Source organism: Gallinula chloropus, assembly GCF_964237585.1.
Source record: "Gallinula chloropus genome assembly, chromosome: 15".
Classification (NCBI taxonomy): domain Eukaryota; kingdom Metazoa; phylum Chordata; class Aves; order Gruiformes; family Rallidae; genus Gallinula; species Gallinula chloropus.
The window spans coordinates 12,953,989-12,979,337 of record NC_140100.1 but is presented as its reverse complement, the minus strand read 5'-3'; the positions used below and the strand labels follow the sequence as shown (position 1 = coordinate 12,979,337).

General features: G+C 39.7%; 1 protein-coding gene across 5 annotated transcripts in view; it reads right to left on the bottom strand.

Annotated features, from left to right (window-relative positions):
• Window positions 1-25,349, bottom strand: part of RBFOX1 (RNA binding fox-1 homolog 1) — a 256,272-nt gene that overhangs the window by 121,955 nt on the left and 108,968 nt on the right. For 3 of the 5 annotated variants that reach the window (XM_084271068.1, XM_084271071.1, XM_084271070.1), the window contains exon 2: window positions 19,158-19,400. In XM_084271068.1, the coding sequence (XP_084127194.1) occupies window positions 19,158-19,400 (243 nt within the window). Of the gene's footprint in view, window positions 1-19,157; window positions 19,401-25,349 lie in introns of those variants that run through there. The other 2 variants (XM_084271067.1, XM_084271069.1) reach the window with 1 other exon arrangement.

Sequence of the window (25,349 nt, the reverse complement as noted above, 5' to 3'; positions counted from 1 at the left end):
GAGAGCTGCCTTTTTTTTTTCTATAAACATAAATAAATATAAAAAGATAAGTAAAGCTACATGGTGAAGATACTCTGGCTTTACATTCTCGTATTACAGAATAAATTCAACCCAAAGATTTTATAACCACTAACGTTCATACTGAAAGGTACTAATGCATCATTATGATCTAGCAGGTTGCTCGCTGTGTTTTACAGCCTTTCACACTACATTAACCTTTTGTACCTCAAGTATTTATGACCTCATAAGTAAGTATTTATCAAACTGAAAGCTCATATACAGCACTGTATTTTAGCTATCATTGTTTAGGAACATTTATAATGCTTTTGCCTGAATTTAAAATAGCTTTAGCATACAGTCCATATTTTTTAACAAAAATATTAATGCAAAGTAAAACTATTTTTCTACTATCCATGAAAATGACTAGACACAAAATTGTCAAGTGCCTCAAACATGGTCTCATGTCAATGTGAAGAAAACATTCTCATGCCAATTTTGTTCTAAAATAAAATTTAAAAATTTTAGAAACAGCAAATATATTTGTTCTTTCTGCAATATTCAGCAGTGTATTGTAACAAAATAATAAATGGAAATACTCCTGGTACCAGAATCATTGCATTTACCAAAGTCATAGATTCCCCAACCACATGTCATGCTCTGTATTTAATGAAAACAAACCACCACAAAATACAACAGTTCAGGCAGCGTGTAGGCTGTAGGAAATGTCCCCATGCCATATGCATAGCCACATTTGAGAAAAAAACTCCAGTTGATTAATGTATTGTACAAACACTGCACAAAATCAGCGTTGCTTGCAAATATTTCTCCTGGCAAATCAGTCTGAAATGTAAGGTACTGAAACCTACTATAAGCAAGACAAAATTGTAAGCTTACAAACATTCCCATACAATTTATGGCTAACAAACACCACTGCATAAGCTGAGTGTAACTCCAAGAAAAACAATGCCTGTCCAAACCCATTGTTTCTTTGCTCTCTATTGGGAGTGTGTGGAAGGGGAAGGCAGAATCCTCCTATCCACAGGCACCCAAGTGATGGGAAAAAAAAATTAAAGGAGGGAAAAGGAAAGGGAAATCATAGGGGAATATGGCACAGGAAGGGGAAAAGGCTCTCCACCACTCTGCTGTGCACTTACGCAGGTACAATGGTTGAAAAAACAAGAATTCGGTCTCAATCTCTAAGGGATTTCTGCCTGCTGGCAATAAAACTGAGATTTAGATTACTATTGGCCTTCCCTGCTGCTGGAAAGAAAGCACCACCACCAAACAGAATCATAGATTCACTGACCAGTTTGGGTGGGAAGGGCTGTCACAGACAGTGCTCCCCCTGCCATGGGCAGGGACATCCCTCCACCAGCTCAGGGTGCCCAAAGTCCCATCCAACTTGGCCTTGAACTCTGCCAGGGATCCAGGGGCAGCCCCAGGATCAACACCTCAACCCCCCTCATCTGTGGGAGAGCTGGAAACTATGCCAAAAGAGTAGATGCATCTTGCTAGATGCTACCACACACAATGACCGTAACACAGTCTGCATGGTATGTCTAAAAGTTAAACCAAGATGCAGAGTTTTGCCTTTTTTAAAAAAGTCAGACATTTCCTAGGTAACAGAGCATCTTACCAAGTTTTTTTTTTCCTTATTCATACATCTGAAATATCATTCACACAAATACAGCTTAGACTCTTATCTTTTCAATGCTCCAAAAGCACACACCAGTTCAAAATTAAATTCAGCAGTAGCATTGTTATGGGAAAAAGAATGTTGCTCAGTCTAGATGCTTGGGCTCAGGACAGCCAGCTTCCACAATCTATTTTGTCCCAGATTTGCCTCTGGCAGGTTATTTAAACTACTTGTACCCTATTTCCTCCTCTGCAAAAGTTGAAAAAAACCTATAATTGTAATTCAGCAAAATCTCACAAAATGGTCACAAGGATGAAATCAATCTTTTCATGAGATGCTTGGAGGAGATCTTTCTCTAAACTCAACAAGAAAGGAATAATCACACTAGATTAAAGCAGTAGCATCATGTTCAGAAATATCTCAGTCCACTTCCAAATTAAAGAGTTCTTGAATATAATGTAATACCTTTACCTTTGAAGTCAGAAGTTTGTAAGCTCCCTTTCTCAAATTGTTTCGTGCTACCCTACAAAAGAGATATTCCCTCACATATGGAATCATCACCTGGTAAAACATCAGAGATCTTAGAGCAAACAAAGGAGGGTCTCCCTGCGTTCAACAGCACATTAGAGCAGCCCTATATTGCACCATGAGATTGCCTTGTGCCTTGACAAGCTGCTAGTAATATAAACCCCCTGGTCCCTCAGCTGCACCAAAGCAGACAACACATTCTGGTCCTAAGGCAGTAACACAGCATGTCATACATCCTCCTTCAGTCACTGTGACATCTCTATGAGGAAAAAAAAAGCACTGTAAGATTTCATAACATTGGTTACATCTCTATGACAAGGTAATTCATCAGCACCAACAAGCTTGTACAGTGCAACACTGAACCCCCATGTTATATTCCTGCAGCATTAACATCAGCCTCAGATATTTTGTATATTTCCCACTCAGCCTTTAGGATGCAGGAGGATGGACAGTGAATTCATGACTACAGAGCTAAGACTGCAGCAAACAAAGGTAAAAAATCCCTCTTCAAGCCCTCTGAGCACTCAAAGCTATTAGTGGTAAATTTGGACCAGGCACCAGGATACTGTTTTCACAAATCTTATCAGAAGAAGGTCAGGGCACAAAGGTATTTTAGCAAATGTGAGAGCAACAAATTTATCACCTGGTCAATATTAAAAGTACCAAACAGCCTACCTGTAAATAATATTTGGCATTAAATATCTACTCTTACTGAAAACTGCTGAGCAAACACCATATTTGATTGCTGACCTTGATCAGTAGGGCAAGGTGTTACAAAACATCCTCAAAAGATCAGTACTTTCAACTAAATCTCAGGGGTTTCCTAGTTAACTCCCATTTCTTCACCAGAAAAGTAGGACCAGGCACGATTCCTTGAAGTAAATGCACAGTTCGTTGCAGGGGACAATAAACTTTGACAAATCTAACATCAGCCAGCTATGTTCCCCTCTTTTCAGCCCCAGCAGCAAAAATGCACACATGAGGTCACACAGATTTGCAGTAGAGAATGGAGTACGCTTGTGTGGTGGTTTAGCATTCTTCACCCCCTTCCCCTGCTGCACCGTGGGATCCCACCCATGGGAAACAGTCATCCACAAACTTCTCCAACGTGAGTCCTTTCCCACAGGGCTTCAGCTCTTCCCCAGCTGCCCCAGCGTGGGTCACTGCTGTGAGTGCAGTCATAAATCTCAGAATGTCTCTCAGTCTCTCAGGCCCAGATTGCTCCAACCTGGTCCCCGACGGAGTCACAAGCTTCACCTCCCACCCCAGAAAACCTGCTCCAGCGTGGATCTCTCTCTCTCATCTATGTCTCTCTCCACGGGCTGCAAGTGCTGGCAGAGGTTTGGTCCAATGCGGGTCACATCTTGTGCATGTTTCCACCTGCTCCAGCGTGGGGCCTCTCCACGGGCTGCAGGTGGGGTCTGGGCCTTTCCCATGGGCTGCGGGGGGACACCCGCTCCACCATGGGTTTTTCCAGGGGCTGCAGGGGCACTTTTCTCTCTTGCACCTGAGGCACCTCCTACCTCCACTCTTCCGTGATCTTGGTGCCTGCAGTTTCTTACATCTTCTCACTCCCTTCTCTGGGGGCAAAATGTGTCTCCTTGCAGGTTTTTTTCTCCTAAATGTGATTTCCAGAGGTGCTGTGACCATCACTGATGGGCTTGGCCTGAATCAGCTGGTGTTTACTCTCTCCAGCCTGCATAGAGCTTCTAGCTGCTTCTTGCAGAAGCCACCCTGCCGCCCCCTCCTCCACCAGAATCCAGCCACACAACAGCTCGTAATGCTGATTAAACCATAAATTGTAAGGCAGATTCAGCTCTAGTCTAAACTTCAATGATTACTCTGGTATCTGTGGAATGAGACTGCTTACTGTTACAGCAGTAACCTTCCCATGAATGTCTGAAGTCATTATGACTAACTCTATGCTGAACCAAAAAGTCTCCTTTTCCTTTTAACAAAGACAACACAACATTCTTTGTGGAAGAAAATAGATGAAAATGTAAGACTTAAAAGCATGTGATACGGTAAGTTCAATCAAAATAAAACCCACCAGACTCCTAAATTATGCCAGCTGGCTCTAAATTTAGCAGGTCTAAGTGATCGGTATCTGAAATATGTCAAATCAGCATGTCAAATCAATAATTCAATTAATCAGAAAGCTACTCAAATTTGGGTCAATATATTATGAGTGTTTAGGTTAAGGAAACTGGAGATACTGAGCCTAGATTGTTTGCTACCTGAAAAAATGTCAGCAGAGATGTTAAACAGCTGACGATAGCAGAAAGCCATTTTATACAGTGGGTGGCCAAGGTACATGTGACTAGTAAGGCCCCCATGTTTCTTCAGTCTTCACACTTAAGTGTGACATGCAAACTTATTTACTTTTGTTTAGAGACCACACGAGGCACATGCATAGTTAGCACTATTATTATTATCATCTTCTATATCATCTAAGGCACAGTTGAGTATATGCTATGTAATAGTCTATTTGGGAATCTTAACTATCAAAAAGCTCGGGCAAATATCCCAAGTCCTCAAATTACATCTACATAAAAGTTACAGGCAGAAGAGTTATATGCACTGGGTTAAGGTGGACACATGGGAGCCTGAGATACAGTAAGTCTGCTGGCCTGGAAGTATGTATATGGAAAAAAAACAAACACACACCAAAAGTATGTCTTGCTCTAACAGTAATAACAATTGGCTCTTTTAATGGGAAAGCACAGAACAGTATCAGTGATTCAGACACAAGTACCTCTGATTGAACATGTTTTGTCTATAAAGCAAATTAGTATCTTTGGAAAGTTGACTTCACTGTACATGCAAAAAGAGAAGTAACATGGGAAATGGCTGCAGTTTCTTTTGAGAGAGAACAGAGAGATAAAAGGAATGGATCTGCAACACTTTCAACTCAGTGGGGAAAAAAAGAAAAGAGGGAGCCTAGCTCAAAAACGAGAGGGAGAAAGTTCTAAAATTGGAAATGCTTGCTGGAGACAGGAAGAAGCCAAGAGCAACATTTTGTGCTGGTGTGAAAGTGCTTTTATTGCATGCGTGAGCCATTTCACAAGTACATACCCTGCCAGTCTGTATGGTAACTTCAGCAGTTTCACAATGAGCAGAGCCTGCAGTGTTCCAAAGCTGTGTAACTACAAGCATATGCCAAAGATCACCTTCAAAACAAAATGTTGAGTAGCCTCAACAGTAGCCAGTATCAGGTATCTTTGTGCACACCAGCAGGTACTGACATTTCAAGCCCAAGCTGGATGTGTCAATCAAGGTGTACAACAAATAAACTGTCACCCATTAGCTTTTATTAAAGACAAAATACTAAAATGCATGTATACTGAAACTAACCAGCAGCTCTGCCCAATGCAGAATCCAAAAACTATGTACGCCATTTGATTTGATTATCACAAACACCAGCACACAACCCTCCCAGTTTTAAGTGCCTGCAGGACTTGTCACTCAGGCTAAACCTGCATTTGTCACTAAACTACTGTGCAGCCTGGGGCAAATTTACTGCAATATGGTATCACATGCTCATGAATATCATAGAAAACAACTCTATCACTCTGCAATTAAATGAGAAGAGTCTATTAAAAAGTGCAAATATCATAGAATGGTTTTGGTTGGAAAAGATTTTCAAGATCGAGTCCAACTATCTATCCAGCCCTACTAGGTCCAACACTAGACTGTTTTGCCAAGTACAACATCTACTCTTGTTTTAAACACCTCCAGGGACATGACTCAATCACCTGCCTGGGTAGCCTAGCCTGTTCCAATATCTGACAATCCTTTCAGTAAAGAATTTTTTCCCAACTTTAGGCTGTTTCCCCTTGTCCTGTCACTAGCTACCAGGGAGAAGAGACCGACCTCCACCTCAGTACAACCATACTTTAGGTAGTCGTAGAGAGTGATGAGGTCTCCCCTCAGTCTCCTTTTCTTCACACTAAACAATCCCAGCATATTAATGCATTAGAAATGATTCAATGTCTACCCTACCAGCATATGTACTCCTCTTTTAGCCTTTTGATTTTGTAAATCAGAAAGAAATTTAAAAACTCAGGAATTTAAGAAAGCTTCCAACACCCCCCCCCCACCACCTATTGTAATGTATTTTAAGCTCATGACTTTAAGAGATGACTGTAAAAGGTTTTCAGTTTACTTAAAATTGACCTTTTTAACTGATTTTTATTTCTCTCTTATATCCTTCACTTTTTAACACCCCCTTTTTTTTTTTTTTTTGGCCCCAAACACACTGTCAAAAAGCATCCAGCTTGGGGGTCCCCAAGACAACAATGGTATTGAGCTGTTGCATTGAGTTCAGAGGAACCCACAGAGATGGTCAGAGGGCTGGAGCACCTCTGCTCTGGAGACAGGCTGAGAGAGTTGGGGTGGTTCAGCCTGGAGAAGAAAAGGCTGTGGGGAGACCTCCAAGCCCCTTTCAGTCCCTTGAGGGTTTCCAGGAAAGCTGGAGAGGGGCTGGGAGGCAGAAATCCTTCCCAGGCAGTAGGGGAGGCCCTGGTACAGGCAGAAGGTGGCACTGGGGGGTCCGAATACCCTTCTCACCCACCCCAAATAGTATGGGTCTTTATGATTTTAAGCTAGAATACATTCCATATTAAGAAGAGGAAAAAAATGTTACATTCATACATAAACAACAGAGCTCCACTATTTCTCATGCTCCAAGTTAGGACAATCTGCCAATTGTGCCCTCTGCCAGCATTTCTTTAAAGAAAAAAAGGAAGAACTTATGTTTGAGAACAAGGTGAAACTCGACATCTTGAAAACTATGTAAGAAAGAAAATGAAGGGGAAGAAACTGTTCACAAGAAGCCATATTTCTTAGTACAACCTAAGTGTTTCCATACCCCTAAAACCAAAAGAATAAGGCGTCTGAGCAAATAGACTTGTTACATTTGCAAGTCAATTCACAGGTTAAAAGCATATTTCTCTGGACTATACTATTAATTTTTCTTTCATGTAAGTGAAAAAACACTCAATTTCTGTTTTAAGATAATTTCATGTTAAGATTTACACTTGCAAACACTTTAAGTAAATTGACATTTTATAACTATATTTTTGGCAAAGCATCTCTTTAAAAAAAGGTGGCAATAATGTAACATTTTATATGAACATATTACAAAATATATTATGTATCATTATGGAAAGCAAAATTAGGTGTTCAGCATTATTGTAACTTGAAAATAGTAAATATACTTAGCTTCTATTCACTTTTGTAGATGTCTCATCTCACTCATTATGTGCTTGTAGATCACAAGATCTTTTATTAAGCGCAGCTATCACTTGAGAAGTTTCATCTCCAAACACTAATTAGCACAGACAGACTCAGATCTTTCAGGCTATAGCTTGCTGTTCATGCCTGCACTGTGTTGCAGTGTTGGTACACATATTGTTTTCAAATCAAGTATTCAGATACTATTCTGGAACAGCTGGAACTTATGTGAATCCTTATTAGATTAAATAGTTGACATCTTTTGATGCACTTTTTATAATAGTGACAAAAAAGAAAAAACAGACATATAAAAGCCTTGCAGATTATAATCACACTTTTCTCTTCTGGCTGAATCAGAAGCTTTTCTTTCTTTTATAAATCAGAGACTAAAAGAAAAACATTTTGATTACAACCCAAAGCAAAGCAGCACAGCAAGAGAAACCTTCTGTTCTTACTTTTCAAGTTATAAGGAAGCTGGGAGACAGTGCCAGTCTTATTACAGAATCTGCAATCAGTCACTAAGTAAAGATTGAGATGTCCACAATGGCAAGCAATTTTTGAAGTCTTCCATCAATACAGAGTTTCATGTTCTTTGTCTACTGCACCTGGAGGTGTCACTAGATATTATTGCAGAGTCTGAAGAGGTACTCTTTCATTCCCTCCTTCCTTCTCACAAGCATCTTTACACAACTGATCGCTGTGGCTGTGAAGGACCCAAAGAGTACTTACACACTCTCCTGCTGGTTGGAGATGGATTTTAAATGGGCATCTCAGGGTTTGTACACTGGTTAAGATATGAATGTATAGTTCCGAGGCAGTTCCCAGAAAGGGAAGAGAAGATCAATGGCAGTAGCATCTGTTTCAGTGGGTGTTTTAAAGAGGTCTCCACTAGAAAAGCAAATGCAGAAAGCCTCTTTAAGCAAGAGTAGTAGATGGCCTGAGTGTTCTCTTTTTAGAAATCCCTTTTCTAAATCTAAACCAGCAGCATGATATGCTTATACTGCAAGAAAACTGTATGGGATACCAAAAAAAAGCATCTAGAACCAGCAAGATGCAGCAATCCAGATACAAAAATACCAGGGAATTCGTGTATTTCTTCACTTCAACTATATATTCCCTTCAGATCATAAATTCTCTCCATGACACATTTAAAACAATGGCAGCTGGCTTTGTGACTCCTATCAGGATGTGAAAAATCAAAGTTCTTTTAAACCTGTTACCTGCAGTTTTCAGTAAAAAGTTAAGTACAATCCTAATGGCCTGAAAAGCCCTTCTAGCTGCATTCTTATGTTCCAGTAGAACCTGGACAGAAAGTCCACTGTCTGATCTTCCTCAAATTGCAGCAAGTATCTTGTTACATAGATTGCTGTTGCCAAGGCACACTTTCATAAAGAAATTGCCATATATACGTAGGATTAATTCAAGACAGAACAAAATCAGGTTACTTAGTGGATTCTCTACCTATTTCTGCAATTAATAAATTATTAGCCATTTAATATCTAGTTCTGTGCAATTTAAAATGACCACACAAATCTTTCTGCAGATCACAGAAAGACCAAATACAGCATGATGTGAGTGCTCAGTCTAATACTTGTTCTGCTAAGGTCTGAAAGGGAGAACTTCTAACCATTTCCTGAATGCGTATCTAGTCAGAAAGAAAATTATCCTCTGCCTACTTCTGCCTGTGATGTGTATTTCCCCCTGTCAAGTCACTGGTGGACCATAAAGCAGCTTCAGACTTACAGGCTGATTCACCTGCTCACAGATTAAGCCAAGAGAGATCAACATACCTTTCTACTGGCTTTCTACTATGGACAGATAGGAAACATAAACATTAGAATCAAATCAGTCTTTGTCCTGACCCCAGAAAGAGAAGAAATTAAGCAGAGTGAAGTGCTAACTAAGCCCACAGATCAGTAACGTTTAATTAAAGTAGTTCTAGGGGTAGGTAAGTGGGTGTGTGGGAAAGCTGAAGAGAGGTGTGTGGGAGAGGAATGGCAACTTGAGAGTATCAACAGGACTTGAAAAAAAATTATCATCAGGGTTGGAGGCTGGGAAAGTAATAAGCCACTAAGCCACCCTTAACTGAGACCCACGTGTAGTCATGCAGGAGAGTAACTTTAGCTCTTGTGTAACCATGGGCAAAAACAGTCACATTAATAGAAATTCAGCCCTAAAGTTGAAGGGAGGAGAGAGGAAGCGTATCCAAACATCTTCATAGCTTTTAACTAGAAACCCTGTAGTTTTCAATCCACATGTACCACCTAGCCTCTCTAACGGCCAACCAGTTTCTTGTGGGCAAGGACCTAAGGACACAGCTGGTTAACCAATAATTATCAGACACATTCTCCTCATGCACAGAGTACTCCTGGCTACGTATAAGTATATATTGCAATTACAAAGAGTTGGTGCAGGGAGGAATCCACGACTACTGATAAAGTTGCAAACCATTAACTATCATTTGCATGTCAATTGCAGGAGAATGAAAAACACCCTTAGTCTTACCTAACCTAGCACAGCCACTACTGCATTTAGTGAAAATGAGAGCTCATTTTCACCAAAAAAAATCCCCCTGTAAGGATCAATTTTAATTACCATGTTATAATGTGAAGCAGAGATGCAGAAGGTCAAATACAAAGTTGTAATTAGCTATTTCATCATATCAAGATCCACATTGAAATTTATGCTCAGTTTATTCAGTAAAATGTGCAACAAATGTTTTTTCTCAGTACATCAGAACCCAAAGCACAGCCAAAGCATTTGGAATGCATGACCATTTAGTCTGCATAGAAAGAACAAAAAGTAAACAATGTAAGATATAAAGGAATTGGTGTGGAGATGTAAAGAGCCCAAGGGACCAAGTATAAAACAAAATCCCAAAAATTTAAAATACTGTAGATGAAGAAAACAACTTGTGAGGAACTGCCCGAAACCCCCATCCCCGTCTCCCCCTGTGACACCTGGGAGGGAGAAGGGCAAGAAATCATGAATAAAGTTGAGTCCATGAAGAAGGGAGGGGTGGGGGGCAGGTGCTTTAAGATTTGGTTTTACTTCTCTGTCTGTGTAATAAATTAGACAAGGTTTTTATTCCACGTTGAGTCTTTTTTGCCCGTGACGCTGACTGTGGAATGATCTCTCCCTGTCCTTATCTCCACTCCTGAGCCTCTCAATATATATTTTTTCCCCAGTCCCACTGAAAAGGGGAGCGATAGAGCGATTTCAGTGGGCGTCTGGCCTTCAGCCAGGGTGAAGCCACCACACCCACCACTGGACATTTCGAGGGATATACATAAGTTCAGCAGGCGTATTTGAGAAGAAATGACTAATAGTGACAGAGCGTAATTGTTCTCTCTATCCCAGGGTGAGATCTTTCGCTTTTGTGAGGACCTTCAGCTGTACCACTTCACAGTTTTGAGCACCCAAAAATCACGAGAGGAAGTTATCTCAAAAAACCCAGAATGACCATTTTTATGTTTTCTATTTTAATATCACATTTGCAATCTTTTCTTGCTATGACAATCCAAAAAAGCATCATCAGAAGCGATACCTTACTCACAGGGGTCAGATGCTGAGCTTTCAGAGGAGCACACAACATGCTAATAGGCATGCCACAGCACAGTTAGCTGGCACCAGAGAAGCTGCTCTCCTCACACCAGATACCCACTCACAGAATGACAAGTACTTTTTAGGAGCAAAGCCTATGCTAACTCAGCAACAGAAGAGAAAAAATGGTGGTTATCCTCTTACCAAGCAAAACAACCAAGTATACAAACAGGCACCCTACAAATGATGTCAAAGAAAACAGTTGGTTTAAGGTTCTGTGTATCCTTGAGAAGAATCTATTTTAGAGCAAGCACTGACACATAAAGCTGCTGAAGTGAGCAATATGTTCCTGCTATTCCTGCATAAGCAAAGAAATGTGCGCGGGGCACAGTTACAAAGTTTACATGCAGGGCTCTCAGCAAGGAAGCCGCTTAGAAGTAATAATGCCTGTGATCACCAGTGATTACCATGCCTCGCCAAACTAGCACAGCATTATGTTATCTATTTGGGATGTCAGTTTTGATCTCTTCACTGCAGAGTAGGAGCTGGACCAGGTCACTTGCTTCTGTGGCTCTGAAGCACTCAGGCTCTTGAAAAACCCTCCTTGAAGTATTTTCTTCAAGTAGCAGTTGGGACCAGATATAATAGGTAGTATAAATGAAATAGCATACCATGCTGGTACAATAGCCTGCACCAGCAGGGTATGATTTAGATGAATAAACACTGCTGTAACAATTGTCAAAGTCTTATCAACTGTCTGGCATACTGGTGGCAAGCCTCTACAGACAAAAATATGGAATTGAAATAGAATTAAAAATGGGTCATTGGTAGCAGTTGGGAATAAATAATATCTGTGGGGAAATGTGACTTGCAAGACAGGCACTTCATGGTGAGAAGTTCCTAGCTCCTCTGCAGGGGGAGCAGAGTCCTGTGAGTGCCAGTGCTCAGAGAAATTACTGGCATGGCTATCTGCTCTGTGATGCTGCCCTGCATGCTTCCCAGGTAGAACTATGCACAGAGGCAAGTTAGTTCCTTTTCCTTCCCAAGCCACGAGAGGCAGCTCCATGATCTGCATCCAGGTAGACTACCAGGACAGTAGGAAAACAAGGATAACACTGGCTGAGAAGTGTCCACTTGGTCTGTCGGACTTCAAGGAAGTTTACATCAAGGCTAACAAGCAGAACCACAGTCACACAGAAAACCAACAAATTACAGAGAAATTTGCTTTAAACATATCTACCTCAATGACAAGTTGTGGTGAGAATAACTGATGTACACCTGTAAGCCAAATAAGATATAGCTCACTGTTCAATAAAGAATAGAATTTTGTGAACAGCTAATGTATCCCACACCCCCAGGAGATGGACAGACCAGGAATAAAATAGTAGTAGGAGCAAAGAAGAATAACTAAGCACGGGGGAGAAAACAAAGAAAGAGGCAAAAAAAAATGTATACCAGTAACTTAGACAAAGAGCAGAGCAAGAGAAAGAGCTAATAAAAAATAGAAATATTCTACAGAGAACTGTAGCAGTAATCTACCCATCTGCAGGTTAGACAATGCACCAAACCACTTTCTTATAAATGCTTGTTACTGTCAGTTTTCTTACCCAAATTAAGAAGTGCAGCAGAGAAATCAGCACAGAAAAAAAAAAAACCCCACCCAAAAAAAACCCCACACAAAGAACCAACCAACAAAACAAAAACATCCTCAGAAAAAACCTCAAAAAACAAACAAAAAAACCACAACTAAATTGGTTACCTATCTTTTTCTTCCCTAAAACAACCAAGTTTAACATGGCAAATGATTTTTTCAGTCCAGAGTGTCACTAAGCCTTTCCACATCCTTACATGATGAGATGGCCTCTGCAACTGGATGAAAGAATGCACAAACATGGACACAAATTAACACCAAGCGACAAAACCATCAGACTTACAAACCACTAGATCTCAAAGAATACACAAAATTAAGCACCTGTAACACCAGACATCTAGTACCTAATATATCAATTATTTTCACATCCGGTTCAGTGGATGCTAAAGGAGGAATTCTGGTAGTAACCAAGCTCACATTTAGTTGTAACTACAAAGTAACGTGAAAAATACCTCAATGTCTTCAATGATCTGAGACACCCCACGCATGTGCAGTACATGTCTGCTACCAGACTTCAGCAGCCCCACATCCCCCATGGCCATGCTGGCCATTGATTCGGAGCCACCTTGGACAGCAAAGCACAGCACACTAAGTCACCAGTGCTCCCCATGCAAACTGCACCTTCCCTGGAGGGCTCCTATCCAAGCACACAAACCAGCCTGTGAAGCTTGAGGAAGTCACAGGCCAAGGCAGAAAGACTGCACAGTGACATCAGGCTTTCACTAATGCAAGAATAGAATAAAGTTTAGAGCAGAGTATTTTCTATATCCACACACATATAAACCATGGAGCATTACTACAAACTCAATTTCACCACACCATACCATGATACTTACTTCCATTATTAGTATATTATGCTTAGGAAACACTAGAGAAATGACACTGACTTTACTATTACCCACTGGCTTACAAATGCCCAGTTAACAGCCTTACTTACCTGTCTCCCACTGAGACAACAGAAAACGTTCATGAGAAATGACAGGCAAAAATTGAAAGGTTTAGTCTCAGAACTATATATGTGCAATACGTTTGCATATATATATGTGCACACAAGTAAAAAGTGATTTCATATTTCATAAAATAATCTTACCTGAAAATCCTTCAGGATATGTGACTATTTAACATAACATTCGAACCCACTCTGCAAAATCACCAGGCATGTGGCTGCTACCATAACTTCGTAACACACTTATCATTGATCCAGCCTTCTTGCAAGAAGCAATTTACTATTTTTGTTAATGACTAAAAGCATGTTTGATGCTATGCAATCCTGAAAGTCCACCAGCACTTAAATAACCCAGTAGTGCACCAGTATTGATTACACACACTCAGATGGACTACTTCCTTGATTAAAGTTAAACAAACATATCGATCCAAAATGATGAAAACCGTATTATTCAGAGAAGACTCAAAGTAACATTTGACAGTATTTTATTACCTAGAGATGATTTTATATTATTTCAACTAAATCATTCTGTCTTTAAACATTTAAAAAGAATAAAATTAAACTGAAAGAGAGCAGGTTTAGATGAGAATTGAGGCAGAAAGCCTTCCTGAGGAGAGTGGGGAGGTCCTGGCACTGGGTGCCCAGGGAAGTTGGTGCTGCCCTGGGATCCCTGGCAGGGTTCAAGGCCAGGTTGGATGGGGCTTTGGGGACCCTGGGCTGGTGGGGGGTGTCCCTGCCTGTGGCAGAGAGGGGCACTGGGGGGGTCTGAGGACCATTCCCACCCAAACCAGTCTGGGAGTTAGTGATTTACTTCCCTTTCACCCTGTACATTTTCTTTTGTTTCATAACATCAAAATGCAAAGTTACCAATCCCCACACATACAATCTAATCAGCTCTTAAGTCCTGTCTGGCTTTCAGTTGGGACAGTTAATTTTTGCTGAGCAGTGGACATAGTGCTGTGCTTTGGATTGAGGGTGAGGAAACTGCTGACAACCCACTGAGGTTTCGGTTGTGGTTGGGCAATGATCAAACCACATCAAGGACTGTTCAGCTGCTCACATCACCATAGTGAGTGGCTGGGGGTGCACAAGAGGCTGGGACAGCTGACCCCAGTGACCAAAGGGATGTTCCTGACTGTAGGATGTCACATTCTGTGTATACCCTGGGGAAAATGGCCAGAGGCACTTGGGAGTTATCTGGGAATTGGTCAGGGCGAATGACCAGTTGTGCTGTGCATCACTCGTTTATCATACTGTTTTTGTAGGTTGTTGTTGATATTATTATTATTTGTCCTCTTGTACTGTCTTATTCCACAGCCCACGAGTTTTACCTTTTTTCTTCTCGATTCTTTCCCCATCCCACTGCAGGGTGAGCAGCAAGCAAATGGCTATGTGGATGTTTTTTATCTGCCTGCTGGGTTTAACCACAGCAGTCCATACTTACCCTAGCAGAATGCAGCTTTACACTATTTTACCAAAATAATAGATGAAAAAATTGCACTAGGAAATACACTTCTTGGAAGTACAAGAGTATTTTAATCCCACATCTTTACTGCTAAATGCACATTAAATTATATTTGAATTCATTTAGTGTAACATACAGAAAAGTAGAAGTACAGTCTGTACTCCTGAACTGTAATTTTCAAGGTGCTTGTTCATCAACTCAAGCAAACTCAAGCAAACAAATACACTTTCTTAACTGGAAAAAAAGTTTAAGTATGAAACCAAGAGAGAAGTGAAAGGAAAATGGCATGGTTTCTGACAGAGTAGATGCCCAAGCCAGTTGGTAGTCTGCAGAAAGTCAGTGCTACAAATGACAAAAGATACCCAGAGCATTATATCCAGATATTATGTGCAGTCCCTGGAGAAGTTCAAGATATGAAATGGTTAGTGCTATGTTTTGTTATAAAAAGTAAAATCCAAGAGGACTAAAAGGAACGCTTCCTATTAAGTTGTCAATAAAATATTTTAGTTTTAATCAAAGAAAAGCACACCTTCCCTTCTTACCAGACTTGCCTGCTTTCATAGCCTATAGAAAATACAATATATTCCGTAAGGCTGGGTTCATTAATGTCCAACACCAACTCAGTACTAGTTTCAAGTGCTGTCATTTTGGCTTGGTAGGTAGCACTTTAGACCTGATTTGAAATGCTTTGAATTACCAAAGCATCCAGGAAACCTTTACTGAAGCCTATAGATTCTACTCATAAGGAAATCAAGACTATAGACTTTCTGTATTAATAGAGCACTATTACTGTTTACAACATCACAACTCTGTAATAAAACTAATGACTGGAATCTCGTTGAATTTTCAGCAAATGGGGACACAGAGTGGTTCCAGCTGGGCTGGGATCACCCTCCATTTTGCAGTAAAGGATCCAAGAGAAGCTGCATGGAACTTTATTATTTATATCTTTATTGGGGTTTAGGTTGTACTAGACACAATGTGAGCTCTAGCTTTTGTGTATGACTCCTCGAGACAAAAAGACAGACACTGGGACACACAGAAAGCCAGGGAATGTGTCTAGCCTCAGCACAGACCAAGTATTTCACAGATGAGGTTAAGTTACTTCTTGCAGTAGGGGAACTGACCCATAGTTTATTATCTTCATGTTTCAAAATTCTAAGATCCATTTTTAGTGGCATATCCAGCTTCACATGTACATAAATACACATGCGAGTCAACAACAGTTTTCCTTTTTGAATGACTGACCAATTGATTATTCTTTTTTTAGAGGCATGTAATACAGCTTACTGAAAGGAATCTATGGAAAAATATTGGAACCTACCAAATAAATGTCCCCATATCAATTCCACTTAAAATTTCTGAAGACTGGAAACAAGCCACTTGGAAAGCTAGCAGGAATTGGGAAAAAAGATAATTTTCTTCCTTCAACAATAAAGACCACATGGAGTTACAATGCTGACACAGTGCTATTAAAGTTCTATTTCATAATAAAAGCATACATTATTAAATCTACAGAAGGATGTACACAGCTGGATCGTCATAATATTACAAAGATCAGGCCAAATCTGCCTGGGATCCATCTGCATATACCTATTCTTAATGTTTCTACACTGCAATGTCAATGAGACACACTGTAACAGATTTTTAGCTCTAGATAGCCTTGATTAAATTGTGCAAATAATATTTGACTGTAAATTTGGAAAACTAACTGGTAGTATGTTAAATGCCAATATTTTGAAAAGTGTAGATCCACAGAGATGATACACTGTTTCTAAACTTGTGTTTGCAATGTGCTGTTCTCCAGGGAGGGCTAGTATCCACAACTTTCAATATAACATTGCAATTTAGAAAACATTTTTTTTTAAAAATCAAAACTTTCTCAAAAATACCCTAAAGTCAGAAGTAAGGAAATCAGGTTCTTTAAAACAGCATGGGAGCTACTTCAAAAAATTATGCGTGTTCCTCTGTAAGAAAGGAAACAGGAAGGCAAGAAAAGGATCCACAACAAAAGGAGCAAATAACTATATTCCCCAAATACAAAAGGTTAGTGGAACTGAAGTATTATCCTTCAGAGAATGGAAATTCCCTCCAAGTAGAACCAGGAGGGAGTAAGTGTACGACAGGTAAAATTTAAGTTTGTTATTAAGAAGGCAAAAAGGAAATAAGAGAGGTTAACAAAAGATACAAAACCAAATAACAATAAAGGCTGTTAGTAGATCAGAAGCAGGAAACTTTCAAAGTAATCACTGGATTTACAAAAGCTGGGATTGAATAGCCCACCTGAAGAAGAAGAAAACAGCACTGCCAACAATCCAAATTAGTTCTTTCCATTAGCTTTTGCCATGGAAGACAATGGGAAAAACCGAAACCTGACTTTTCTGCTAAAGAGACTAAGGCTTCTTCAAACTGAAAAATCAAAAAGGGGTGAGGAAACACAGTAAATTGAAAACAATAAATGATGAGGGATGAGCTTCTGTCCCATTCACATCAACAGGGGTTTTACCATCGATTTTAGCACTGAGAGTCTTTTACTTCAGAACTGAATGGCAGACAGACCAGTAGTCTCAAAACGTAAGAAGGCTGAGCTGGGCATTACAGGAGACTGTTCAGTGTGCAGCAGTGGTCAAAAGAGTAAGCAAAACAGTAGAATAGAAAAAGGAGATGGGGACAGCAGGAAAGCCTGTTTACAATCATTATCCAACCTGTTTGAAGTATCCTTTCACCTTGGGGTTCCTGCTCTAAGCCAAAGGTAGTGGCATATGATGAGAGTTTGACAACAATCACAATGATTACAGAAGGAAATATAAATAGCTGGAAAGCATCAGGAAGTTGAGGTAGCAAAGAGATGAGTAAGAGCTGCCAAGAATACCATGAGATATAAGTAAATAGGACGCTTTTCAACTTAAACTTTTTCATACTACAACAGCAAAGGGCCAACCAAGGCAAGACAAAGTTACAATGTCAAAACCAAAGGGACTGAAACATTTTACTGCACACACCACAACATGGAGTTTTTAATTCACAAGGACATCTACATGGTAATCACAAGGAATATGCTTTTGTGCTATTGCTTTTTCTGCCTTGTTCATATCCATATAAAGAAATTAGTGACATGGCAATAAGCATAGACCTGCAGAGCAACTCCGCTGAGGGAACATGCTTTCCCTTGCCTCTTGCCCTAAATGCCTGAGACATTTTAAGCTGGATACATGCCAGGGAAGGAGGGGAGGGAAGATGAGGTATGGAGTGTGCTGGCAGCAAGGATGAGGACAGCTAGTAGGGATGTTTCAAGCCACATGCTCAAGTTGCAGCGTGCTGTCCATTCTGTGCTAGATCCTAGAGGTGTAACATGGGGGCAGACAGCTCACAAATCTGCCAGCTGTGGGCACTCGCTATATTGTGTCCCAACCTAAAATTAAGACAGAAGCCCTAAACTATCAATGTGTGAAATTTGTGACTTGAATTACAAGGTAGGGCCATCCAAATTGTCTCTTCCATAATTCATGACATTTCCGAACTTCATGTATAAATCAAAGTAAAGCAAAGTCTATCATTTCTGCTCTGTTGAGCACAGACTGACACACAACTTGGGTAACAGCTGCAAAAACAAGCTCTCTAGAAAAGACAGCGTTATAGACGTGCTCTTCACAATACCCATTCACACACTTCCACAAGTAATTCCAGCACAGTATCATTCAGTGAACACTTCTATGAAAAATTACTCATAAGTGTCAAAAATACCACACCCAAACCAGACTCATTTTTTATTTTTCATGTCCTCTTTTTCACTCTCCTCCCCAAATGAATGCTTACAAACACTCTTGCAGTACTTTACCCATACTGGACTTAGTCAACCTTTATTATATGATTCATGGGCTTGCTATTAATCATTTTGTCTGTCTAATAGTGTAGAAAAGGAAACTACAGATTTTGCAAAGCTCCCACGCTTGCTCAGAGGCACCAAAACCAGCACAATTATAGTCTCTAAGTTCAACCACAAACTGTGATAGACTTTCCACCTTGAAATGGTGAATGATCCTAACAACAAATGAAGTGCAAAATTAAGCATAATCTAAGAATAAAAGTTACCAACAAGTGCACACTTAACTTGAAAGAGGCTGCTACAGAAATAGCTGAAACCTTGACTTACTGTGGCTGTGCCGGAGACAGTTTGTGCATTTGTGTCAGCTGCACTCTGTTCGGAGTGTGTCTGAGCAGGAGGGTACATGTTTAACGTGTGCTCTGGAACAGTGGTTTGGCCTGTGTAGTCTGGAGCTGGATGAGGATGTGGGGCTGTGTATTCTGCAGGGATGCCGTTCTGAGGTGGAGCAAACTGCGCTGAGGCATAAGGCTGTGCCATTGTGTCAGGAGGTGCTGTAGCTTCCTGATTACCCTGAAAAAAATCAAAGGGAAAAAAAAAGGAAGAAGAAACGTGGCATGAGATAAAAGAAGTGATGACCCTGCACGTGTAGCGCGGAAAGCGATGACAGCATTCTGGGGTTGCTGAAAAGGACACAAGGGCTGTTTCTTGAGGAGAAAATTTCTTATTTGAATTAAACCCATTTTTCGAACCCTGGTAGATGTTATTACAATTAGACAAAGAAATCTGCTGTTCTCTTGATAATTGTAGATGATTCTTTAACTGGGAAAAGTCATTGAAATCTACCTAAACTAACGCCTCAGCTCAGACCACGAAGAGGAACAAAGTCAGTTTATTCCATAGGTCACTGAATGCTAGTGCCACACACCGAGCTCTGATCCACTCGGCCCGTGGTCTGTGATGCATTCTGACTTACCACTTGCAGAGCACCACATACATAACTCAGAGCAGGATTTGGGGGTGTACTGTTAATGTAACTACTGTTAATGTAACTGAAAATGTTTATATGAAACATATATGCTCTGTGAGATAATTCAGAAATACTTCGAGATACACTGCATTGAGCAGCTGCACACCACGATTGCAAAAAACCCTAAGATCCAATCAAAATATTAAACACTTGAATCTAAAAATGCAACAGTTCAAAATCTTAGGTTACCACAAAAGAAAAATTCTATGTTGTAGGCTGTCAAAAGAATCAGATTTAAGAACTTTAAAGCCTTTAAAGTTGGCAACAATAGTATTTCATTTCAGTAATACAATAAGCCTACAGAATTAAAAACAAATGTCCTCATTTCTTTATAGATAAATCCATCTGTATGTTTGATATCATAAAGAATAGCCAAGCATGTTAATTTATTGATTAGAGACTTCTGACAAAATGCTCTGATCATACCAAACAGTAGTAATTCTAGGGGATGAAATGTGCAGAGCAATCTTTCAGAACCTACATTAAAGATGTCCAAGATGTGATGCTGCAGATAACACAGCATTAGAGGCTATTCACACAGGGACTATCCCAAACTCAGATGAGCGGATTTATAGAGGCATAAAATTATGCCTCTAAATATCAAGTAATGTAAAACAAATATTTCAGTAAAACTTTAATTAATTTTTAAAATATTCTGTTATTCCCACCCTAAAGCACGTACAAGTGCCTGCACAGGACTATTACAGGGATTTTGCTTATTTGTACTCATCCGTCCTTGATATCCTAATTTCAAAATAGGCTGGATGAATAAAAGACAATCTTTTGCATACTTAAGTACATTTTCAGCCTATTTCAACTAATTCAGACGTCAGTTCTCTGACCTGAACAGGTTCCAAACTCAAAAGATGGGAAGAATCTGCAAAATCACAGCACAGGAGTGAGCCTTGGTACATGGCAGGCCTAGAAGGGAAACTTAAATTTTCCTTTTTAAACGACAAGCAGTGTGTCCTAAAAAAATTAAAACTGTATTTCAGCCATCAAACCCTCCCTAATTTTAATTCCATCTTTGCTGCTGGTTTTGTATATGGCCTTGAGCCAGTTGTTTACATTGTTTCACTCAACCGTCTTTACAATGAAAACAGTGACATTTACCTACTTCACAGGGCTAAATCAATAAATTACTATCTTATCTATATAATCTATCTATCCTGTATCATTCTGAGGTCAATGCTGCACTAAGACCTACCCTTTGTAAATTTCAGTGGAGGTTAAAAACTTCTGTAAATGTATACTTACACCCTTATATTACAACAGCAAGGTCTCTTTCTTATTTCTTTTTCCTAATATTGCCACTACTAAAAAAATAATCCATATGAAATAAACCCCAGCAATGACCGGACATACTTGTCATATGTTAAAGAAGTATTTGTTGTATGTTATAGAAGTATTTTTAAAACTTGGGGGGGATTAAATTTTTTAATCAATTGTTCCATAAATGACTTCAGCAAATGGGAAGAATGAACAACAGCAGATAGAACTTCTCCCTGTCTATCTTCACTGTGCTGGCTTGGACACACAGTAGCTTGTTACTGCTGGTCCTTAAGCTATCCCCTTCATGTCAGATGCTAAATATGGCATTAGAGTCAGCAGCTGTTAAAAAAGAACAGTAACAGCAACAAAGGGACCAAGGGCTCATGTCCAGGTGCATGTGATCTGAAGTTTTCTATACTAGCTCCAGTCCTAAACCAGATGTTGCTGAGACCCCCACTGTTTCTCATTAACATTGACAGCAGTTCCATGAGACCCTAATTAATATTCAAAGCATTCACACTTAATGCTAATTACAGCTAATATTTAATTAAGGGCATTGAACTCATGTGTTATTTTACCAGCAACTCCAAACGATTCCCTTTTTAGATTTATCATCAAATGGCAAACTGCACTGGCAATTCCAGCAGCCTCATGTTGCAGAGACTCTTCTACCTCTTCTCTTAGAGTTGTTACCCTGAGGTCTGGGATCACTTATAACCAAGACCCGAGTAAGAAGTACACTACAAAGGGTTGTCGGTTGGTTGGTTGGCTTTTACATAACTTCTACATACTCAGGGTTTTATAGCCTTGCCATTAAACAAACAACCCCCCCCACCCCATGCTTGGAGTACAAAACAGGCATGCAACATTATCAGTCCAGGCATTGTGTATTCTTTAGATTGTTAGGGGGGGACACACATGACACAGGACATGACACTAAGCAAATCATACCTGCATATTTACACCACTTTAGGCTATAAGTTTAAAGGGATAGCAACAAGAAATCTTGGTTGTTTCTCGCTTAAAATTGGTTTCCACTGTTGCCTTCCCTAGCTTTCAACATTAGTGTGATTCACAATTAAATCAACAGTCACAGTATTACAATGCAGTATAAAAGCATTCTATGTATAAACATGCTTTTTACTGCTTAGGTGTATTTTAACCAGTAAGCTATTGGCGTGATACCCAACTTTATCTCAGTAAGGATGCAGTATCAGCTAACTCATCAGTATATAGATGTGGCTGATGGAAACCCAGCCCTGCACAGGTTAGGTACATTTGCAGAGGTTTTAAAGAAGAAAAAATTCCTTTAAAATAACTTCTTAAAATGTCCCTTTATTGAGCTATTTGAAATACAGCAAACTAAAATGAATAAAGAAACTAACAGATCTAATGCATTAAGTTGAAAAAATGAAATGTCCCTAAAAGCAACAGGAAATATTGATCCTAAATTAGCCTATGAACTCAGGTATTAGAGTAATCTCAAAACTGCAGATGATGGTATACAGACACTGCTTAATACAGCCTAGGCATGAGAGACTAAACAGAAGTTGTCCCTTCAGACTCAGTTCCAAGTATCTTTAAGATTAAATGACCCCTTAATGCTCACTTTGTGCATGGTTTTTAATAAAGTAGTTGTTGGCAACAGAAAGAAGAACAAAGGATGGCAGACAGTCAGGCTCTGCTAAACGTTCTGGCCTGAGTTTTAATGAAAACCACATTTCAACTGAAAAATATGCTTTACGTGGCAGTGTATAAAATCAAATTTATTGCTTTCTGGTTTAATGTTGAACTCTGAAGAACAAAAAAAGAAAGCATTCCGATGATGTAGGTAAGAAGTCGTTCCTATTCCATAGATATTTTTCTATTTGAAGAAAAGCTCAGAATTTGAAATGCTCGTAGTAGCTCAGATCTCAACATGCCTTTTCAGCATCTTCAGCTTTGGAAGGATTTCATAATTAAGAAATGCATGAAAAGTGTCAAAACATAATAAAGCAAGCTTGTTACGTTTGTACACAAAAGACAGAGCACACAAAACATTACTTATGCTGTGCTCCTTTTTAAAAACACATTTGCAGCCTAAAAACATATTCAATGAAAACCTTCCTGTTTGCCTGCATTTTAAAGTTTAACGAACAGTTTATTGTTTGTTTTCCTCTATTTTCTTTTTGGTGCATTTTGCTTCTTTGGCAAGAGATGTTTTACATTTAGAGAAAGCCTCTCGTGCTGCAGTTAAATGAGCCAAACTGCATCGTATCCTTAGGGCATGGAAACAAAGCAGAAAAATGCAACATTACTCTGTAAACCTGCTGGTTATAGGAACGGCTCAGTTAGATATATCGAGCACAGCAGAGATACATAACCACCGCCGCAGCTTGCCTTCTTTCAGACTTAAGCAACAAAACATGTATTAGAAGTCTTGCAAGCAGTGGTGCAGCTGACCATGAGAATTGCCCTGGCTTGACTGAAAATCAAGAGTTTTTGAGTGAAAATAAAAGTGAAAATACCTGCTGTACCATCCTGCTCCCTTTATTCTCCATAAACTTAGCAGCTGCTCTAGTCCCAGGCCATACCGCATCTGCCCAAAGCAAGCATCAATTATGGATGAGGGCGTGCGAGCAGTGTAATGTGTGCAGGAGTGTGGATGATAGGGGTGTTGAAGGAGGGGGAGCTAACGCCAGCCTTACTGACCTCCCTCTCAACATCTGACTGCTCCCAAAACCTAATCCAGATGGGACCGGATCACTTTGCTGGGCCTCGCCCCATCAATCACAGCAGGCCACTCCTCTGTCTCCTGCTACCAGTTATAGAGTGCACCACTGAGCAGATGATTGCACACAGAAGAAGAAAAAACACAGCTTGACTACATTAATAGCTGTTTAAAAAACATTGGAAATGCTACTATGGAAGTCGCCGGAAGCTCAACGTTTTTGTTTTAAAATTAAGAAGTCTGTATTCAAAGTTACACACACCCCACACCACCCCCCTTAATTTCCAGTGCTTTGGCCTTTTGATAGCTACAGTGTACAGTAACGTGTGTGCATTTCCATGTGGTTAATTCCTCCTGTTTGTAGCAGAATTAATACCAATAGGGTTGCTGTTTAAAAATTCTGAACTCCACGAGTAAACAATATTGAACTAGCCTGGTTTAGATTAAAAGTACAGAAATTGCACAGAAATGGAATATTGCTTCCTTTTTTGTTTCATTTCATGACATCTCTTTTGCTTAACAGGGGAAATATTTCAGAAATTCATGCTTCCAAGGTTTAGTTCTGTGAGGCGCTTTAAGCAACTTAATGCTTCGTTATAAAGCCAACGTTCCTAGATGCTCTAGGGGTACTTCAAAAATTATTAAACTTCTAATTAAAACACATAATAAAGAAAAAAATGCCCACACCCACCTAAGAAAATATTGGCAGCCCCAAAGAATGCGTGTTTATTACCACTTCATCACAAACTGCCTACAGACACCAGGATTCAGAAACAGGGCGGATACGCAAGTTGGGAATGATTCCTACCAATGTTCCAGTTCTAAGGGGTAGGCAGCACAGCAGATAAACAGCCATCAATTAATCATTCATTTATATTCTAACTGAAATATATCAGAATTCTTTAAAGAGGAAGTGTAATTCTTCCAGATTTGTTGCTGGCATTCCCCAATTAATGATAATAAAAGCAGCCACTTCAAATTTTTCAGAAGGAATCAGACAACCACACTGGAGTGATAATCACAACTGACTGACTCTGCGAGCTTTCTCTGTTGTAGCTTAATTATCTGACCAGGCCACTTGACTCAGATCATTTGCTTCTGCAATCATACAAAATGAATTCTCCAGCCACCTCTCTTTTTTGGGGGAGGTTCAGTACAGAGCCAAATTCAGATTACATTTTAAAAACAGTCTTGTTCCAAAAGAAAGGTGTCCTCAAAAGTAAGAAAATTAATGCAATTTTTTTTTTTACAGAGCATAGGGGAAAAACAGGCAATAGTAAGCAAAGTGAAGGGAATTTCTTTACTGCCTTAGCCAGAAAACACCACCTCTTTACTCCCATTAGAGAGAAACACTTACTTTTAGTCTTCTTCACATATAATGGACTATATTCCACTAAAAGTCTGTGATCTTGCTACTGCTCCATATACATTGAAAATGAAACACTTGGTTGGTGTCAGTGCCTGAGGTAGGGAACAGACTAACGAACAAAACATCACAACACCCTGCAAC